General features: G+C 43.0%; 1 protein-coding gene across 2 annotated transcripts; it reads right to left on the reverse strand.

Moving 5' to 3' along the window:
* Positions 1-491: 491 nt before the first annotated feature.
* Positions 492-20,832, reverse strand: aclya (ATP citrate lyase a). 2 transcript variants are annotated; one of them, XM_030408192.1, is made up of 28 exons: positions 20,701-20,832; positions 16,852-17,031; positions 15,244-15,366; positions 13,443-13,505; positions 13,119-13,309; positions 10,783-10,862; positions 10,121-10,251; positions 8,373-8,491; positions 7,762-7,898; positions 7,616-7,677; positions 7,417-7,534; positions 7,157-7,311; positions 6,220-6,313; positions 5,433-5,574; positions 5,147-5,315; positions 4,954-5,058; positions 4,645-4,841; positions 4,486-4,567; positions 3,888-3,998; positions 3,644-3,771; positions 3,434-3,527; positions 3,195-3,349; positions 2,961-3,111; positions 2,730-2,873; positions 2,423-2,536; positions 2,227-2,309; positions 2,024-2,100; positions 492-1,931 (listed from the first exon to the last, which is right to left on the reverse strand). In XM_030408192.1, the coding sequence occupies exons 2-28, from the start codon at positions 17,008-17,010 to the stop codon at positions 1,837-1,839; spliced, it is 3,279 nt and encodes a 1,092-aa protein (XP_030264052.1). In that variant the 5' UTR covers positions 17,011-17,031; positions 20,701-20,832; the 3' UTR covers positions 492-1,836. The 2 variants fall into 2 exon arrangements, 1 of the variants encoding a protein (XP_030264052.1); XR_003982744.1 differs by lacking the exon at positions 492-1,931 and having other exon boundaries at positions 2,227-2,311.
* Between the last annotated feature and the right edge of the window lie 887 nt (positions 20,833-21,719).

The following is a 21,719-nucleotide window of genomic DNA, read 5'->3' on the forward strand; positions in this document are numbered from 1 at the left end:
TAAATATGTCAATGCATTTAGAAATTAATAATTGCCTAATAATAAAACTTAAGGACTTTTACTCAGGTACAATTCACATACGGAGGACAGAAATTGCCAAAATCATAAATAGGTCAATGCATTTAGAAATATATAATTAAAATTAACAATGAAATGGGAAACTGAATAAATAGTTGTCATGGGAAGCAAATTAAGCAGAAATTGTTCCACTTACTGGAATATTAATTCATTTATTGAGCTATTATTTATTTCTCCATATTCATATTGGTGACTTTCACTTTCACCAAAGTTGAAGAGCGTCTGAAGCATGTTTGCATTCACCTGAACAGCCTGAGTGAGTCTAAAGAGTAGAAGACGACGAGTGTGCACAGATTGCAAAAATATCAAAGTCCCGTAATGTAAGAAGTGACCCAACCCCAACTCATGCACTCTGGTCAGAGGTCAATTATATATTGAGAGATAACATTGCACACACACGCACACACACATGGTATTGTTACATTACATTTTATTTTACTCAATTACACAGTTGTCAACATACAACAAATCCATAGAGGCACGTTGATTTCACATCGAAACAGTTAAAAACATAAACTTTGCGACAACACTGGTGAAGTTTCTGGTTGTCCAGAGAATTTTTTCTAGTTTTGTAACATTCACATGAAAGAAGACACCGACGATGGCTGCCGTACATTTTCATTCGGACCTTGTGAACTGTGGGAAAATGTACGACTTTGTTTAATTTCAAAGAGAATTAGAGAGTCTAGACAGCAGATCAGTCTTAATTATGAGAAGAAAAGTATCTTTCCATTGGATACACAAGATCTGAAATGTGTGTCATTTTTCATCAACTCTAACAGACAAGTGACACAACAAGATGGAACAATCTCCATCAATTCAAAAACTGAAAACCCAAAACATTAATTATGTAAAAATATATGAAAATATAAAAAAGAAATTATGGCATTTAACTGCGTAAATTATTTGCCGTCTCATAATTCTGCGGCAGAAATATTACAATGATAATTCAATTTACAGTTATCAGATTAGTGCAGGAGTAGAACTTAAAAAACAGTGAATAATTCATTGTTTCATAGCTAATCTCTCATAGAAGATGTTACAATAACTGCATCCTGGGGTTTATGGCAAAAAGAAAAATGCTCCCACATTTTCCACAAGCTGAGGAAGAATATTTCCTAGTGACAACTTTTCCAGAAATGACTCAATAATGGTCCCCTTCGCCACAGTAAGCAGACTGATGCTTCAATTCTACCACTGTGTCAACATTCTCGTACCATTAAATGCTCACTTTTAAAAACACACCTATACATAAATAAAGCTCTGATCTACAGTATGTTCTCAGGTTTTAGGCATTATTGCACTACATGTTTTGCCCTGCGTAGCAAGCTCATGATTCTCAAGTGGCACGATGAAGAGAGCTGCACAGAGACACGACAGTCTGTGATACAGACACAACACATGCTTGGTTAATACAACGTGGACGTTATATCTGGGGGGTAAACAACAGTGTTTTCACGAGCCACGAGAGTTGGGATGAGCAAGAGTTGAATGATCCACCTTTAATCCCTCATATCCGTATACATGAGTCATATCAGTCTGCCTTGAGCTTCACAGTTTAGCAGGTTTTTACTAATATTCACAGAGCTGCAGCACTAAAAGGTTTCCAAAACTAAAAACATACTTTATTCTTTCTTTTAAATATTTGTCATTTACAGCTATATTATTAGTAACATCTTCCCTATATTATGCCACATCTTCAGGGCGACAGATCACAGTACGGGCGGGGACAGTTGAGGAGAGGCTTTGACGCTCCGGTTACATGGACATGTGTTCTGGGAGCACGTAGGAGATGTCATCCCAGGGGTGGCGATAGAGACCCTGCTTCAGCCTCTTCTGGTCCAGGTAGTGTCCTGAGGAGATGTGAAAAGGAGGGACTGGTTGTAATGCGAGGTGAACGTGTGTCATCATAGCAATCATGCGTCTGTGCAGGGAAGTGACTCACCGATGAATCCCATGCTGCGGCCCAGGACAAAGATGCCGTTCAAAGCTCCGATTTCCACAAACTCATCGGCTTCATCCCTGTGATGTGCAGAGTAGACAACAATGATTAAAAAATGGGTGCACTCACTGTCGGCAAACACTGCTTATTTTGTACATAAACTCAAACATGTTGAGTTAAAAGATGACTAGTGTTTGTAGGCTCACCGAGTAAATCCACCACAAGTCCTGAGTAAGTCCACGAAAGCCACACCAATGAAGCCGTCCACATTCAGGATCAGGTTTGGTTTCTAATACAACAAAATAAGCAAACAGGAAAAAGAGGAAAGTGTTATTTAAAAAATTGAATGGGTCACTATTTAGCAAAAGGTGCTGAATGATAGGATGAAGTGATATATCTTACTTTGGATGTGGTGATTTTCTCCACATCCAGAGCGTAGTCCAGCAGCTGGGTGGAGGGGAAGTGCTGCTTCACAAAGTCCTTCAGGATCTGGACTCTCATGTCTGGGTTGTTGATCTGGGAAAGCAAAGAACATTTCCTTATATTCAGGCTTTAGGATATTTCCTACCCCAAAGAAACTCTGGCAGTGTGGCAGAGCTCTTTTCCCTGTATTATTTTATTATATGTTTTTACAAAAACATCCGAACTTTGTTTTAAAAGCTCATTCTGTTCTCCACTCTCTCTACATGTTAGGAGCCATTGTACTCACCGATTTGACTCTGTGTCCAATGCCCATGATCAGCTTCCCATCCTTCTTCATCTTGTTGACAAACTCCATGGGCAGCATGCCGCTGTCAAACGCCTTGCTGAACTGCTTTGCTGCAGCATCTAGAGCACCTCCAAAGCGATCACCCTGAGAAGTGACAACAAGGAAAATAAGATGCTCATAGTGGACTGGTTAGTACATCGAGCACATGAATCAGATGTATAAGTGACTTACGATGGTGAGAAGGCCGGAGGTGAGGCTGGAGATGAGATCTTTGCCCGCTCTGGCACAGACGATGGTGTTGTGGGCCCCGGAAACAGCAGGGCCGTGATCAGCAGTCACCATCAGGCACATCTCGATGAACTGGCAGGCATATCTTGGCAACCTGCACAACAAGAAGGAAACAATGGTAATGTGACGAACTCTTGAGGAATCATTCACCTACAACTACCGGGTTAAGAGGCTGACCTCCTCTGGAACCAGAGAAGCCCCAGAGTTCCTCCCAGGCCTATTTCCGACTTGAAGACCTCAGTGATGGGCATGCCTGCGTAGATGAGCTCCTGACCCCTCTCGTCACAGATACTGGTCATGAAGGAAGCGGGCTTACGGATCAGACCCAGCTCCTGCAAGAAGAAGAAAGGTCTTCAGTCCATGTACTTTTTTTCATCAGACACCTAAAAACTTGATTTATATTGAGGCATACTCACTCGTGCCCAGGAGTAATCCATTGGTACAGTGGGGGGAGGCATCTCTTCAGCTGGCTGGATAACTCCTTTGGCAACGAGGTCATCATAAACGGAGCTGCAAGGATAAGAGAAACAAAGAATACCGACAAACTCATATAAAAATGCTGTCATAAAGGAACATTTAAGATGGCATAATTAACTGAAGGAATGGATATGCCACTCTGCACTGACCTAATGATGTCTCCCAGCTCATCAAAGCTCTTGGGGACGAAGGCACCAGCCTCCTTCAGAGCCGAGTTCTTTGCTACCGCCGTCTCAGACGCCTGGTTGGCACAAGCTCCTGCATGGCCGAACTGAACCTGAGGAGGGAAAAGGTGCAACATGGGTCAGAAATGTCATTAATCTCTTGAATGTCTCATTATGCAGCTGCCTAACAGTGACTGAAATGCAGAGGCCTCTACAGCCACACTCTTACCTCTGAGGAGAACATGGTGGCACAGGTGCCAATACACCAGCACACCACCGGCTTTGTAATCCTGCCCTTTTTAATAGCCTCGCAGATCTTGTACTCCTCTGTGCCTCCAATCTGTAGAAAGCAGAGGCAGATTCAGGATTAAGCAAATTAATAGCTGCCTTTTAGCTTAGGTTGTACTGATTTTTAGGGAAATTAAGATTCTTAAATTAATCAAAATGATGACATTGAAATTCCAATGTAGGCACTGGGGAAATTCCAGGTAACATTAGCAATGCACCTTTGCACCCTGTTCATAAAAATGAGCATATCTCAAATATTAAAGTATGTACATAGTTTAAACAACTTATGGAGCGTTTAGAAATATTTTGTGTATGTTTTTACATACAGAAAAGCTTCGGATCAATGTTTTGTGTTTTTCTGTCGTAAAAAGTGATGATGCGCATCCAGTCTAGTATTTTTATTTATTTATATAAAAAAAAGGTGCAATATGTAGATTTAAAAAACAGATACTCCTAAGAAATGCATCACAATAAGCAAAACAATCAATGTCGTCAAAGCCAAAGCTGCAGGCACCAGCGTGTGTAGATTTATTCCTCACCTCTCCCAGGACAACGATCATCTTCACTCCAGGAGTGTCTTGGTAGCGCAGCACATGGTCAGTAAACACAGAGCCTGGATATCTGCAGAAGAGTGTAAAATTACACACCAAAATTCACACCCGCATTGTTTACATACTGCTGATAAGAGACGTACAAACCTGTCTCCACCGATGGCCACACCTTCAAAAACACCATCGGTGGTGCGGGAGATGATGTTGTTGAGCTCGTTGGACATGCCGCCTGAGCGAGACACGTAGGCCACGCTGCCCGGGCGATAGAGCTTTGAGGCGAGAATGTTGTCCAGCATGCCTCCAGTGTTCCCGATCTTGAAGCAGCCTGGCTTGATTCCTCCAACCTGGACATTAATACAAACACACACACACACACACACACACAGAGATTTTCTCAGGTAAAAGAACACAAAGGAACGCCTTGATAAATTAAATGAGAAGTGAAGCAAGACTAACGGTTGCCGGTCCGATGATTGTAACACCCTTCGCATCTGCTGCCTTGATGATCTTCCTGGTGTGGGCTTCAGGGATTCCTTCAGCAATGATGGCAATGGTGCGAATCTGAAAGCATTTGAACAGAAAGACTTAACTTTCTATTTTCCCAGCTGTTACGTAACCTGCAGATGGTACGTGATGAGGGCACATTCACCTGTGGGTACTGCATGGTCTCCATGGTGCTATCAAAGGCCGAACGCAGAGATGCAAAGCTGATGAGCACGTCCACATCGGGGTGCTTCTTCATGGCGTCACTCATGTTCTTATACACAGGGACGAGGATCTCTTTATGGCCCCAGTAGAACTTCTGTTTGTGGTCTCCACTGCAAGGCATTCATTCATTACACAGTGAAACGACTCCATTTACTTAGGAGGTTTATATTGCATTAAATACACAATGAAGATCCATTACACTAAGAGGGAGGGCAGACAGCACTTACGTGAACGGGTAGACCATGGCTGCCACAGACGGCTCATCTCTGGAGCAGACGTAGTCAAAGTCCATCATGCCCTGTACTGCCCGAGTCTGCATACCCCACACTATGGCCTTGGTGTGTTTGCTGAAAAGGCTCGTTGCTTTGGCTACAGGGAAAGAGTTACAGATAGAGGAAGAAACTGTGACCTTTTTGGTGACCTGGAATTAAGTTTCTGTTTCCTCTGCATGCATTTACAAAAAAAAAAATAAAAAAAAATAAAATTCTTCTGAATTTCCACAAATTATGAAGAAAACATATTACATTTTTCAAATGATATTTCACACATCTTAAAACAGACAAAATGAACACTAACTGAAGTGTAAAGAAAATGAATGACACCACTGACATGAAAACAAACAGGTCAATGAGGCCTTTATAGCCCTCGATAAGATTTATAAAGTAGACTGATAAAGCACCATAAAAACCCTACTGCCAACTGGTTAAATCATAAATCACAAGAACCAAAATGAATAAAGACATTGTTGATCTTTAAGATATACTGGATTAGGTTTGTGTGCGCCTGATCATAAATCACTAAACTGAGCTTCCATTTTAGCGAGTTTGGATTGCAGGGTCCTCCTGCTGTCCAAGGGGGGAGCTATAATACCTAAACTCGACCATGCATGATCACAAGGCTTCTATCCATCTGCCTATCACGCTGTCCAGCAGTGGACCCATGCATGAAAACACATCTGGACCCTTAGCAGTCACAGTGCAAAGATTTCCCATTTAAGTGAGTGTTTGATCTCACCGATAGGAGCTCCAGTTTTGGCTTTCTTGGCTGGTGAGCTCTCAACTTTGGCTTTGTTTTCAGAGAAAGAGGCAGTTCTGCTGGATGCTGGGGTCTGTAAAAAGATACACACACACACACACACACAAAAATAGACTCATCTATATTTTATTCTGCTTTGCATATTTGGAAAAGGATATGCAATAATGAGGACGGCTTTGTTGTGATTTAATCTGCTTTGACTGGCAAAAAACTGTGATCCTTTATTTTTTAGAGGCTTGATAAAAGGGTGGGGTAGCCTCATTATTTTGTAAAACACTTGCACACATCTCACAGTGTTTTAGATTTTTTTTAGGCAATATTCTAGAGAAGCTTAGTTAAGGTTTTTAGTGCATTTAGCTAAGCAATTAGTGTGAGTTTCATTTAATTCTAAAAAAAGAAAATCTATCATTTGTAATTTATAATTTGCATGTTTGTTGTTTATGACCTTTATTTTGTATTTCTTGTTTTACTGTTATTACTGCTACATATTGTACAGTGTGTCTGTGTATACTTAAATATTACATTTCTCTTATACATCGTATATCTACCTGTACTATTCAAGCAAGTACATGCATGTATATGCTCACACAGACTTCCCTGAAAGCCCATGCACTGCGCGGTCTTAATGGACGCCTCGGGGCAGTCACAGTGCGTTACCAAACTGTGGTCACACAATTGTTTGAGTGAGAGCAGTGCACAATGCCCCTCTTACACAAAAGAGCCGCTGGGCTTCTGATACTCTCGTCCACTAAAAGGATAAGACAGTAAATGAAACGGGGCCTGTGGCATGCAGGTCTGCTGCTCATAAACCACTCCACAGCGCTGGTGGAACCCGATGATGTAAAAGCACTGCACAGTGAGCCGGCACAACATCACGACAGCCTATTTGTCTCCGTGGACTCCGGGTGTGTCATACCGATGTGCTGCCGCTGGAGTTGAGGAGGAAGTTGGCAGTGTGAGCAGCAACAGGAGGCAGGTTGGGGATTGGCCGGTGGCCCAGTGCCATGCCGACAATGGCTGTCATGTGAGTTTCTGTGCCAAAGACGTGGATGGGGATCCCAGTGGTCTTGCCTGAGAAAAGCCAGCAGAACCACATTATGACTCAGCGGGTGCCTGAAGTTGAAATATGCACTCTTTCAGACTTGGGAGATATGCATAGAAGAAAGTACAACATACCAACTTCTCCCATCACCCTGAGACCTTCCTGGTAGTTGGGGCCTCCGCGACGGACAAAAATGGTGACCTCATGCTCCTTCAGTGGCACCTGATAGTCTCTGATAGCTCGAACGATCCCCTAGCAGAGAGGAGGATATACTCAGTGAAAAAACTAGACATTGAGTAAATAATATTACAGCGATTTGATGTGACGCTGTACCTTAAATGTTGCCGCAACGTTTGTGAAGTTTGCGATGCTTCCCCCGATGATCAAAACCTTTCCTGGAAAGCATGACGGAAACATAATTTCAGAACAAACGCATGAATTTGAGAACACACAAAGATTTGACGGAGCGGTTTTCCTACCATCTCTGTGTTTCTCCCTGGTCATCAGAGACAGGATTGTCTTGGCGTAGTCGTAGGTCTGCTGTTCACTTGGAGCTCCCGAATACTCCCCGTAATTGGCCAGTTCGTCGACGCCACCCAGGTCACAGATTGTGTCACTGGAAGAGTTTCAGATTAGTCACAAACACAGGAGAAAAAGGGGACAGTAACAACAGCAGGTAGATTTGATTTACAGCTTTGCTAACCAATACAATTTAAAGAAATACTAGATGAACTTTGCAGTGGAGTATTTATTCAGAACAGATGTGGGAAAATGCGCTTTTATTATGCAAACAGACACAACTTAACAGTGCACAGAGGGAATAATTAGTCATGGCTGATGTGTCTGCATGTCACGCTGTTGCACCCTGACAGACGCTCATTCCTCCAGACGCTCACTAAAGTGGCAACATCTAAGAATCAAACTGAGCAGGCAGCTGAGCGGGCAGAGTGTTAGCTGCTGCACCATCACTGTACTACGTCACATGTGTGCTCTCTTACCACTGAACCCGATGTATAGTCAATATAGTGAGGAAATAGAATAAATGTATTCAGGCTTTTGTTTTAGGGAGTTTGATTGTTCGGTGCCTTACCTGTACACCACTGAGGCACCTCCTCCTGCCACCATGGTCCAGATCCTGCCTCGGGGGTTAAGCAGGGTCAGTTTCAGGCTGGCACCACTCTTGGCATCAAGGTCGGCAATGTAGGCCTCCTGAAAGAAAAGGTCAACAAAGAGATGAGAGGTTTTATAAATGCTCCAGAGGTGTGTGTGTGTGTATGTGTGTGTTTTTTGCCTTAATCAGTGTAGGACTTTTCACAAGTACCGCTCCTTATATCCACAAGTGATCACCTGTGCTTGCATTGATTTTTGAAGAGCCATTAACTGGAAATATTGTATAAATACGACGAGTGACAGTGGATGCGATGTGCATCAGTGGTTGTTGGTGACAGTTGGGGCCACAGCTGGTGGCTGAGAGTAAAAAAGCTCCCAATCAAAGGCACCCGCTGTCCCTCGTCTCCACTGCAGTCTCACAGCAGTCCAATTAGAGCTCGCCTGGTACACAGACAGTCTGTCTCAGACAAGCATCTCCAGGCAGCAGCCAAAAATAGAAGTCCACTTTACAAACTAGTTTCTTTAATTTGACCAACGTCAGGGTTGTTACTGAGCTCTGTCATGCAGGCGATTCAGGATTTTGATATTAAAATCCCTCCATTCTACAAAGGTTTGTTACTTAAGCTTTATTTTCTATAAAAAACAACAGATAGGATATTTTCTAAGAAAGCGTCTCCTACATCTCATTCTCTGAGACTTTATCCACAGGTTTCTGCCCAGACGACCTTTACTTGAGGATGTCTCCCGAGGATGTCTCCATAACCCTCCACGATGAGTCATAAAGGCTGATTAACAGCTGTGTGTTGGCTGCCCTGCCTCATTAATTCAACTGGGCCAGCTGTGACATGAGCTGCTACGGCGCAGAAATTGCTGGTAATCCCAGGAGCTGAGGTTACATAGAAAATGTTTCTTCAGGCCAATTATAATCATTCTGATTAGAGATTCAAACTTCATTATTTATATGGACGCCAAATAAAATGATCTGATATGTGTGTTTACAAGCCCCAAAGCATTTAATCTGAATGTAAAAAGTGATTTCTTATTTGCTGGAGCTGGAGGAAGGAGGAAGGAGGAGGAGGAGGAGGAGGAGGAGGAGGAGGAAGGAAGAGAAAGAAGAAGAAACAATGTCTCTGTTAATATAATTTTCAAGATGACTATTTTTGTTTTGCTCCTATTTTTTAGAGAAATGATCAGATTAAGTGTTTACATGCTTATTAGGGGTGCTAACATTTTTCTATTGACTGGATTTTCAAAGGTTTTCACCAACCCTACTAAACCGGATTGAATATTCCTCATGACGACACCATTGTCTTCTCATTGAGGTGGTTACATCACACTTTTTAATTCTCACTGGGTCATTATTACTGGACTATTAGGGTCCATGTAAACACAGATACTGAAAGTTTATCTTCCTCAGGCGGACATATCTTAACTTAAACAGTTAATGGCTCATGGAAAGAGGTGCTCCATTAAGTCTGAATCCATTCATTTAACAGTGAATTGTCTGTGATCAAATCTAATTTGTTGTTCTACAACACTGACATTTTCCACTCTACACTTAATGACAATCTAATTTAAAATGATTTATCTCCGAGATTGCCAGTTTGCTCAATTTGCATCCCACTCAACACCCCTGGTTAAGCTTTTTCCCCTCTTTGGAGAACAACAGCAGCTTTGATGCTGACAGAATGAAATCTGATTCATTTTTCCCCCTCAGTCCTCCCTCACCTCGGGATAAGCCTCCCTGCCGAAGGGCGGAGGGAACTCCACATCGCCCCACTTGGCCTTGCAGATGTAGTCAGCTGTGGCATCGATCTTGGCTGCCATGTCCAGCACGTAAACGCCATCTTTTGTGACCACTGAGAGAAGATGGAAAACAACAAGCCTTAAGATCTATACACCCACATACTGAGATTCACTACTAAGCTTTAAATAAGTCGTGTTCGGGCGCAGGTGACCACGGCCTTCCTGCTGTCCCTGCAGGAGGTGGAAGGACAGCGAAGATGAGGAGGAAGTGGTGGGACATCAAAGAAGGGGGAGCTAGTCTCAGCAGCCATGCTACATCCACAGGAACAGCTGCCACAGGGCATCTACTGCTGCCCAATTACTCCATTATAAACACACGCTGCCTTCATCAAACGGCAAGTGCATGAATTATTTACTGCTTTCCTCCCTCGGTGTTGAAAATGTGGCAGAATCAACTTGGATTCAAGATGATCTTTCATTATGCATCGCTGTTTTCATTTCTAATTTCCTTTTGATGTCCAATTTCATAATCTGATAACATATTCATGAACTTGTGTTGGATTAAAGTGTAAGCGCCTTCATGATTGCTTGTTCAGGCATATCACGTCAAGGTAGAACGGCTGTTAGAGAAACAAACGACATACCCAGTGGATTGATCTCCAGGTACGTGAAGAACAGGTCCTCATACAGGTTGAAGAGCCCGACGATGAAGCTGGCCAGGACCCTGCAGAGAGATTCAGCACGTGACACTCTAGTCTTTGGGGACTGTAGGAGTCTGGCTAATCATACTAGGGCACTCTGGGACACAGATGGTAGTTTGGACCCCAGGAGGGTCTTCCATCAAGGCAGATCATGACATCTACTTCATTCAAGGCTCGAGATCAATATCTACAATCTATAAATGTTAGGCTTTTAAATATTTAACTTATGTTAACACTTCATCCACAGAGTTGTTGAGGAATAGACGTGTCACAGTCGGTTAAAACTAGTCTTAGATGCACTTAATACAGCCTAACGTGAGGGAGGCCCCTGCCTCAGGAACTTCGATTCAGCTCCTTCTTTAAGTCCCTCCTCAAAAATGACTCTTTTAGGAAGTAGATCTGTTGTTGGCCTGGCTTTTATCTCTCTCGTCTTACTTTGAAGTAGTCTTATTATTTTTATTTTTGGCTTTTTGTTTTTATCTCGATGGATTTTATAATTTTGTGACTGTGTGTATTGTTTTCATTTTGACCTGTAAAGCATTTATTTTTAATCAATACAGTCTTTGTAACTAAAAACTCGCAGACTCATGCTCGGTCACATTGTGAGAAAAAAGGTCTGAACGCAGTTCCTTCAAGCGTCTTCATCACTTACATCAAGTCTGTCTTTTGGGAGTCCGTTTCTGCCCGTATGGTAATTCTTCGATACACCAGCTAAATTAAGCTTGCCAGTTACCATGGTTACTGAGCAGGGAATCAAATAAGCCACAGTAATGGAATGAAGCCCTCACTTAAATTTTCGAGATTAATCCAAATAATCGGATTTCCCTTCATCTGCCTTGATAGAATACCTCACAGAGTTCCCTTAAAAACAAAAACAAGGTAGTTGAAGTTCCAACACCTTTTCTGTTGTCAAATTCAAGCGCCTTTCAAGCATTTCCAGGTGCGTTTTCAAGACTTTCCTGCACCTTAGCACAAGACAAAGTATTTCTGTATGAGAAACCATATATTCAATCTAACTAAGATGTCTAGCTCTTTAGCAACTTCTGTAAAGAAAAAAAATGATGCTTCCATTTCAGAATTCTGCAGATTAAGACTTGAAACATCTTTTAGGCGTAGTCGACTGCTGCATACGCTCTGCTGCTTTCCTTTGTTTCTTGTTTTTTTCCAGGCGCATTCGTGTTGATGAATGAGAGACACACACACACACACACACACACACACACGCAAACAACTACCGACCAAATGAACCCTTGAATTTTACTGTACAATTTGTGACTGGCTGGCAGCTCCAAACAAAAACAAGAACAACACGGCCATTATAATTCCATATCATTAAAAGCATGACAAACCACAGGCGATATTATTGACGGATTGTTGAGGCTGAGCTGGACAGGAAACATTCCACCTGTAAATTCAAAAGGAAAATCTAATTTACTTCCTCCATCACGTGTCAAAACAGAGCAGTGAGGAGTGGGGGGGTTGTCGGAGGAGGTGGAGGGGTTGGAGAGAGGGGAAGAGTATTTTTCTCTCCTCGCTCCTGTCTGTCAGTTGTGCGGGCAGCTCGGAGCCTTTGTAACCACGTCAGCGGGCTGTCAGGACTCCGGCTGGCCCGTAGGGGGAAAACTGCGACCGAAAAAGCCCTTGGGTGACTCAGCTTCCCATGCCTGCCTCCCTCTGACGGCAGGGCAGGAAAACTGGCCGAGCGTCGTTCTTGTTTTTGATCCAGGAGTGAGGAGAAGAGTGTATGGGGGCGAGGGAGGCCAGCTCGGGTTGGCAGAGTGATTTCTGGGGCAGCTTCTTCAATGTCAGCCAAGACAGTGAGCCTGACCAGAATGTGCCGTCACAAAAACAATACAACAGTGATGGATAGGAGAGGTTTGGAGGGGGTGAGCCGCTGTGTCGTAGCCATCAAAATATATGGACGTGCTCTGAATGCGGCTGTGAAGTAAAACAGGCCGGGGGTGGAGGCTGACGGAAGAAAGGCGAAGGAGAGGAGGGAGTTTGTCATTTGTCTAATGGAAACCCCTCCACCCGTCTCCTCCTGCTCCTCCTGCATTTACTGCCAATATCAAAGTGCCTTCTCTTACTTCATTTGTGTAATGCTTTTGTCTTCCTCTGTTGGGCAGTAGTTCAATTGTGTAATGGAAAGTGCACACTTTTTTGTTCTTTTTTGGTTCATTTTTAGGAGTTTATTGCGGCAATAACTGTCCCAAATCATGACCGACTGAGTGAGACAGCAAGTCATTGTTACACGACGAATACTTTCTCCATCTACTTACGGTTTCTTGTCGTTGGGGACGTGGGTCAGCAGCTCTTTCTTCACAGACTCTTCACTGATCTTTTCATCCACCCTAATTAGCAGCTTCTTCGCCTTGGCATCCACGTCTCCCACATCCACCCCTCCCTCATGGTGAAACAGCACGTAGTCTCCCTCTCGGGTGGCGTAGATGCACACGTAGAACTCCTCCTCCTGAACAATGGCCCATTAAAATGTTGTTCATAAATGTCTGTTTATTACACATCTGAGTTTTATCACTGCCAAATAAGGAATCTAAAAAAAACTGAGGGATGATCACCGAATAGCTGTGGAATGAGCGCTTTACCTGCTTATGGGCAACAAACGGCTCGATGAGGAAGTTCTTGAGAACACCTTTAGCTTTTCCCACCTGAGGATCATCAAGAAAACAAAAATACTTAACACGTAAAAGAAACACAGGGCCACAAGTGACGAGACGTTTTTGTAGGAAAAAAGGAGAGCGGTTGAGAAGGAGGAAAAGAAAAAAAAGTCGTGATGAATGACTCCAGGCAAACCCCCGCTAACACAGCCACAGCTCATTTGACGAGGCTGTCATCGTTCCTCCGTTAAAGGCCAGCGGGCACAGAGTAACCAGGGACCGACTGAGAGCAGCCAGCCGGAGAGCACAGAGCGAAATAATAAAGAGGTCGAGAGGGAGTTGCCATTTTGAGGAGTGAAAACAAAAAAGGAGGTTGATGACGGATGGAGGAAAAAACGAAAGCCTGTCTGACTGAAAAAACCCACAAGGGGCTCAGAGGAATGAAGAGGAAAGAAAGCCTTTCATGTCGTGAATGCAAATTTTACACAAATGATTCAATTTGACCACTTGTGGTGACGTGATCACACAAAATATGAAAAAGTCATTTACTTTAGTGAAACAGTGTGTGGGACACTGCAGCAGCAAAGAGTAGCAGCGAGCTACGTGTGAATAACATGAAGAAAGAAAAAAAAACAGACACAGGATATGTCAAGTATAAATTGGTGCTGATAATGAAGACAGCACAGCCACAGCTCTCTACACTTGTTCCTCTAACAGTTCCACCCTCATGATTTCTCTCAGATAAGCTCACAGCTCACAAACCAAACACAAAGTAGAGCGGCAGTAACAAGCACTCAGTCAAGACACTTAAAAAACAGGTGGCAACATGCTAGAAATTCATGATGCAACAGCTCTCTTACTTATTACAACACCAACATGGTGCATTAGGTTACACATTTCTTCTACTTCCATGAAACTTATCCGGTTTTAGGGAATTACACTAAACTAAACAAAGTCTGCAGCCATGCAAGCAGTCCAGAACACTAATGTCAGCTAACATTTTCACAAAACTTGCAGGTTAAACAGCTGCTTCTGCTACAAAAGTCAGTAATTTTGTTGTAAATCAAAGTACTGCACAAATATCTTTGTCATTATTTTGACTAATTAATTTCTTCCAATCTTTAGAGGACAATAAGACAAGACAAACATTGTCCTGACTGTCCACAATACAGATGTGGCTCTATTCATTCTTATTTACTGCCACTGGCTGCTGCTGACAGTTTCATCTCATCTGTGAAGAGATACATCTACGCAACTTCCCTCCCACACACACACACACACACACACACACACACACACACACACACACACACACACACACACACACACACACACAGAGACAACACCCACACCCACACACCCAAACACTCTCTTCTTCACTGCTTTATGAGCCATCCTAGTGTCTCCATAACTTGCGTCTTGGTTTATGAGGCACAGCAGCGTCTCAGTGGCACTGTGATGGATGTCCCGCGCTGTGCTTATGCTGACTGGATAGATGGACTGACTGTTTATTCGGTAGCAGCGCCCGCTTCAGCTGACTGGACTGATTTACTACCAGCAGACTGATACTGAACCCCTCGGCAATGAGGAGGCTGTTTAAGCAAACATGCATCAGGCAACACCAACCAAATGCCTCTGTGCTAAACTCGCGGGAGGGTGAAGGAAAGGGCAGCAGGAGAAGGATCTGAGTAAAGCACTGGGATAATATTGATCGAAGGAGTGTCCAGTGCACACTCTCCGAGAGAGGGATGGGGTGGAGGTAATTGGCCCAAGAGGGTGGATGACGTACCGTCGTCTCTTTCATGAGGCGCGGCTTCAGCCATTCTCTGACGCCATTCAGGTCCAGGTTGACGCCCACCAGGCCCAGCTTCCCTCGCCTCTTGATCAGCTGGTCCGGCTTCACCACCAGCCTCTAGAAGAGAAAGATAAACATGGTCGGTTTAAGCAGGATGCACACGGGATTACGCTCAACTGGAAAGGATCATGGTTAGATTTTTTAGAGTCTACAGAGCATTTTGCGTCACATTTTACCTGGATTCTCACTGAAATACATATTTCAAGGGTATGAAACAGAAGAAATAAAGTTGGACATGTTTCTAGTGGGGCTGCAACTTACAATTATTTTCATTAAGCCTATAAAATGTTTGAAAAAGGCTCATCACAATTTCCCATAACCCAAAATGACATCTTGAAATTACTTCTTTTGGTCAACCAACAGTATAAAAATGCCCAAATTCTTTATTTACCCTCATAAATGACAAAGAAAATAAGCAAATCCTTACAATTAAATGCCAGAACTGGCAAATGTAGAACAGTAATCGGTTATCAAAGTAGCTGGAGACTAATTTTCTTTCGACTGACTGATGGTCTTTTGATCTACTTATCGTCTACTATTTGACTATGGTCAAAACATCGAGTGCTATTAATGACTTTAACAGAAAGCGTTTACTGCCAACTGCCTGCTGATTGATTTGTTTTTGTTCTTTTCTTGGGTGTGCTGCTTTTATGATGTTCGTTCATTGTGCTCATCTTAATTTCCAGCATATGACAGCAGACGTTTAGTTACCTCTTAGTGCCGTTGTATTCATCACATGAGAGCTGAGGTGAACATTATTTAAGAAGGAATCTCTCGGGCGCGCCATTCCCTTCTGACGCAAAACCACATCCCACCCCCACCGACTCAGCCCGCTTCCTCTCACTTGCGAGTCAGATAAAGAGAATGACTTATGACAGCGGACCCATTAGTATCTGGGTGCTCGCCAGTGAGCAACGAAAGGGGGCGGAGGGTCAAAGTTAATGCAATTTCCTAATCAATTCGACCGCAGCAGCAGATATCTCCACGTATCTGCCCTCCACTTCCTCCTCGTACCTTCCAGATAAAAACCTTCAGGGTAGACGCACGGGTGCAATGATATTTTATTCTGCGAGATGAGTCACGGAGTAATTCAATTAGCTGCTATTACAGCCCGCCTATCTGCGAATGCTTCGCTATGAAGAGCAGGGTGGGACGGTGAGTAAGAACTGGAAGGCAGACGTGTACCTGGAGAGCTATCTGTGGAACAAAGCCCACCTTGAACTGAGCTGAACTCTGAACTCGCTGTTACACGTAAACAATCAAAGAACGAGACAAGTTCTCTCTTCTGCATTCACACTTCACTTCCGCCCAGAGCTGCCGGAGCGCTTCTGCTGCCTGCGATGTCTGCTAACAGGCGCCAAGAGACCACTCTGCTGCCAGCCTAAGTAATTGTCTCCATAAAGAGGAGATCATTTTCCACAAGCTTAAGGGAGGCTCCGCTTCAGGCATTTTATGGGCCATAAATCTGAGCTACAACAACTAACTGTTCACTCAGCTTAAGAAAATCTTACTTCATTTTCACAACCGTTTCTCCTGCCTCACCTCTGTGAGCAGCCACGGGTGCTCTCGCGCCAGCCGCTCAAAGTCTGTCTCGGCCGTCACGTTGGCATAGCGGAATCTGTTCTGGACCGCAGCCGATGTGCAGATGTACTTGTACAGGAACTCCTTCCCCGTCTGCTCCGAGATGGCTTTGGCCGACATGACTTCTTAGGCTGGACTAGCCTAATGAGATGGAGAGAGATGAGCCGGGAGATACACAGATGTGTGTGAGATGGATGAATACAGAGCAGATATTGAGATGTTGGGAGCAGGAAAAGCAGACGAAAAAACTGTGGACAGAGGCGAGCATGAGCACAAGATTTTAGAGGGCAACATGTTTTTCTTCTTTGACGTCCAAGCTGTCAGAACAGTCAAGAGACGGTCTAGTAACCAGGTGATGGAATGACGGCTTTGCAGTTTGCTTGTTTTTTCCATGAATTACATCAGAAAACGGAGGGAAAAAAAATGCCTATAATTCTACTGAACTCGCAGAATTAAGAGACACTGCTAGAAAATTTGATTACAGACCGGCTGCAGATTCAGGCCTCGCATCGTTCTGCACAGTCGGATTTCTTTAGTGTGTTTCATGCTGAACGCAGCATGACACAGACGGTGAAGCCAGCGAAGCTGAATCCAACGCGATTAGTTGGACTCGGGGTTTGTTTGACCTGCACACTAATGAGATAAATGAGCACTTATTGCCACTCAAACAATCAGATTCCTGCTGGAGCTGCAGCAGAGAGCGTACAGAGGGTCACCTCACAAATCAACGTATCTTGAGGAAGTGATATAACATAGACTTTTCTTCCTTTCTGGCAGAAGGTGACGGAAGTAAAAGAAGAAATTCAATAACTTTAGATAGCATCTATAAATTTAACTGCTGAAGAGAGGTGTGGTGAACTTTACACTCTGGTAATTAGCTTCACTCAATGAGGTCAAATCCTTCACAACCAGTTCACACAGCTCACAACAGGACATCAGGTATGTTCAATCATTCGTCTCTACAGCGACTTCCCTCTGAGGATGCGCGGACACAGACCGACTGCTGACAAACCAACAGACGCCGGTGAAAACATAACTTGGCAGAGGTAAAAAAATGAATCCGGCCTTTACTTGGACAACATGCTGGTTTCTTTTGGCCTGGTTCCACCGCCCAAGTCTGTCCCATATACGACATGATTGTCAGATCAAATATACATGAGCCTGGCGCGCAAGTAGTCGAGTGGTTAGCGCGCATGCCATATACGCAGCCGACCCCGGTTCGATTCCGGCCGGAGGTCCTTTGCTGCATGTCACATCCCCCTCTCTCTCCCACATTTCCTGTCTGTCTACTGCTTAATAAAGGTGTCTATGCCAGAAAAAATCTTTAAAAAAAATATATATATATATATACATGAGCGTGACGTGGCCCATTGTGCTCGCCATAATAGAAACAGGCTGTGCTCCAGTTTTGGGTCTTTTATCATTTGGCCCAAACACTATATTCTCATATCAAATTTGAAATGGGATTCTGGTGCAGGCCTGGCCCGCGCACTGCATGTGGGGTTGCCTGGTTGCCATGGAGATCCAAAGTCCCATCCCATTACAGGACTTTCTCCTGTTTCACAGTGTATATATGCATTTCCATGTTACTATCCGAGTTGTGAGCATGCTAACAGTAGGACTAAACACAAAGTACGATGGACGTCATAAACCAAAGTATGACAGATTTTATGACAGTGACCATTTGATCTGGTCGGACTTTAAAGCTGCTGTAAGCGTTGGCGTCATTTTTTAACTTCCTGTCTGTTTTGCAGATAGCCGCCCCCAAACTCCTTCTACGTCACCACATGGTCGTGCAGCAGTAATCATCAGACGCAGCAGCAGACAGGAGGATCCTGTACAGGACTTCTTTCTGGAGTCCTCTTTCCTGATTGGATAAAGGGGGCAGGGATACCAGAGGATGTATTCTCTTTTACTGCATGACGCATCAGTTACCGACCAAAGACTACATAGTGAATACTGTTGGGATGTAGAGCTCTTAAACACGTATCTAAATAATAATAATAATAAAAAACCTCTAACGGCATAACCTCACATCAAATATAATTCTGCTTTTTTGCAATTAATGCTCCTTCTCTGTTTCTTTTCTGCATAACTGTTGATGCGACACCAGCTGCACAAACCACAAGTTAGCCTGGAAGAAGGCAAATGTTACCACTTCTTCTTCTTTAACTCAAATCTACATCAGCATTGAAAAAAGAGAGTTATTATGGCTATCGATTACCAAAGCTTTCACCCATCACCATCCCTAAAATGTCGAAGCTTAACATCTACAGTGTAACACGTAACCTTGCGGGGACGGCGTACGTGCTTCATTAAGCTGAAAGCCCCGATGTCGGCTCAAACAGGACTCCCTGCTCTTCCACTGCGGCTCTGGCAGCCATTTCTTAAATGGATTAATGGGACTGTCGTGGACCTTTCTCAGTATTGATCATGGATGTCCCTGAGTCAACACAGTGCTGCTTCCAGGCCAGGAGAAAACAGGTTTTATCCAAAGATCATCCAGGTTCCATATATCATCCACTTTCTCTGTTCGACTGACCTGACAGAGGTATTAAAGATCACTGCTTTACATCAGCAGTAACTCTGGTTCAGAAGACGTACAATAACATTTTTAAAACGGGGGATGATGGATGGCTCCGGGGAAGCAAAAATCAAGCACGGATCTAAATCAGCATCAGTGCGGACAAGGCATAAATCAAAGCAAACAGACAGTACAGACACAAGTACCCAAAATGCCTCCGACACTGTCAAAAACATTGGGAATCTGTTTCTGCAAATCTGTGCACCAATAAAATACCACGCAATTCATTTATTGATCAGAAATGGGCCTGAATGGAGGAGCCTGACTGAAACTCAATCTTTGGGGCTGATACCGATAGTAGGCAGTCAGTTATTGATAAATAATGATTTATCGACTGATATATACACATTTTTTTTGCAGTGATCCTTCAAACATGTGGTTATCAAAGACTTTTCACCAATATAAATAAACTTTACAATCCAAGCTGACATTGGTGGAGTGAAACAGTGAAATCCGCTGGAAAATTAATAGTTATAAAATAATGTCTACGAACATAGAGGTTTTATATCGGCACACATTGGATAACATATAAGCTGATTAGATATGTCTGTGATAAGCAAATACTGTCAAATAAAACTGACATATTGGTCGGGACAAGATCTGTCGGTCTGCAAAGATTCATATCGACGCATATCGGACAACATATATGCCGATATTAAATATTTGTCAGTATCAGTGTATTGTTGTAACAATATCCATAAAATGTCAGTGACTTGTATGTGCTTTGAGCACATCCATAACATAATACCATAACAGGGTTGGTGATATTGTTAATATTTTTTCAATACACACTTGTATTCGGCACTCGGTGTTGGCTGATACACAAGGTTCAGGTATCTGAAACGGTATCGGGAAGGATCAAAATTATATGTGAACATCTCTGGGTGTAAAAAACGTCATAAAAGATTACATTTGCAGCTTCATATTCACTTTTTACTGTCTCTACTTTGACCTACTGACCTTAACAACTGAGCCCTGCCTGATGTTGCAGATCTCTACATGACTCATTCATTCTCAAACCGGTCAGACAGCAACTCATTCTTAACAAATGTCCTCTGTGCATGTACAGGTTTAGTGTGGGCAGAGCAGTTCAACTTGTTTTAGGAACAGATACATTTATATGGAGAGATACGGAGTTAGAGGGAGTAGTAAAAAAAAAAAAAAAAAAAAAAAAAAAAAAGTTAAAGCTAACATTAATAAATAGAGAAAAACTAAAAACAATTTACCTCGTTGTATATATTTCTCTTCCTGTAAGGTTCGCAGTGGTCGGAGGTGATTTTTTATCGGCGGTGGTGCTTCACTCCTGCCGGGAGCCAGAGGTGCCGGAGTGCAAGGCTTCCTGGGAGTTTTGTCTCAATCGCCCATCTGCCGATAGGCTTGGCTGATGTCTGCTGGCCTCTGATTGGCTCATTTCACACCATGCTCTATTGCTGCCTTCAGGGACAGTTGGAATAATCACAACCGGGCGAGGAGAGGGACTAAATCAGTTAAAATATAGATTTTTTTTTTTCTTTTGCGAGCTGTGAAGACCTGTCATCATGTGAAATATAATGTGAGTGTCTGGAATTGTATTTAACACTATGTAAAATAGTTACAGTTAGCTCAACTGCAACCGACAACCACTGTAAAACGCTACGTACACAATGATGCATCATTAATAATAATAATAATAATAATAATAATAATGATAACCTTAATATCTATACTTCCTTCAAATTTAGAGTTACAATGTGCTTTTACAAATACAATGCCATTCTATATAGGTGCAAATCTAGCAAACCATGGGGAAATAAATCAAAATGAAATGCGGTAAAAATAGGGGATTCATAAGGAATTTTAAAAAATCGAGAGATTAAACAAAAAAGAAAGGAAAATAGAAATGATTCGCCGTGAGTACTTTTACTCACTTCTAATTTTACTAACTTTTAAATTGAGTACTTTTACAGTGTGGTATAACGGGATATGAATACTTCTTCCATCACTTTCTTACATTTTTATATATATTTTTGGTCAAAAGCACTCGACATTTTCCTCAAACTAACGTGTAAGGTTTTGGGTCAAAAACAGAAAAGGAGATTCCGAGGAGAACCTGAAGGCACCATTACTTTCTTCACTGAGCTCACACACGCACCACTCCCGGAGAGAACAGGGCAATCACCCACCGCTGGTGTTGATTGGTTGACAATGTTTTTTTATCTGGACCGCGACCAATGAGGAAATCCGGACCAACACATCACGTTTTACA

The sequence above is a fragment of the Sparus aurata genome, chromosome 23, assembly GCF_900880675.1.
Source record: "Sparus aurata chromosome 23, fSpaAur1.1, whole genome shotgun sequence".
NCBI lineage: Eukaryota > Metazoa > Chordata > Actinopteri > Spariformes > Sparidae > Sparus > Sparus aurata.

What these genes read in the sequence shown, in the direction of transcription:
- aclya (XM_030408192.1), bottom strand. Translation starts at nt 17,010, where the DNA reads ATGTCGGCCAAAGCCATCTCGGAGCAGACGGGGAAGGAGTTCCTGTAC. An exon ending in GTGGCCATCGGTGGAGACAG is followed by an intron (nt 4,568 to 4,644) that starts GTTTGTACGTCT and finishes ACTCTTCTGCAG; the next exon opens with ATATCCAGGCTCTGTGTTTA. An exon ending in CCACCATGTTCTCCTCAGAG is followed by an intron (nt 3,772 to 3,887) that starts GTAAGAGTGTGG and finishes TTCCCTCCTCAG; the next exon opens with GTTCAGTTCGGCCATGCAGG.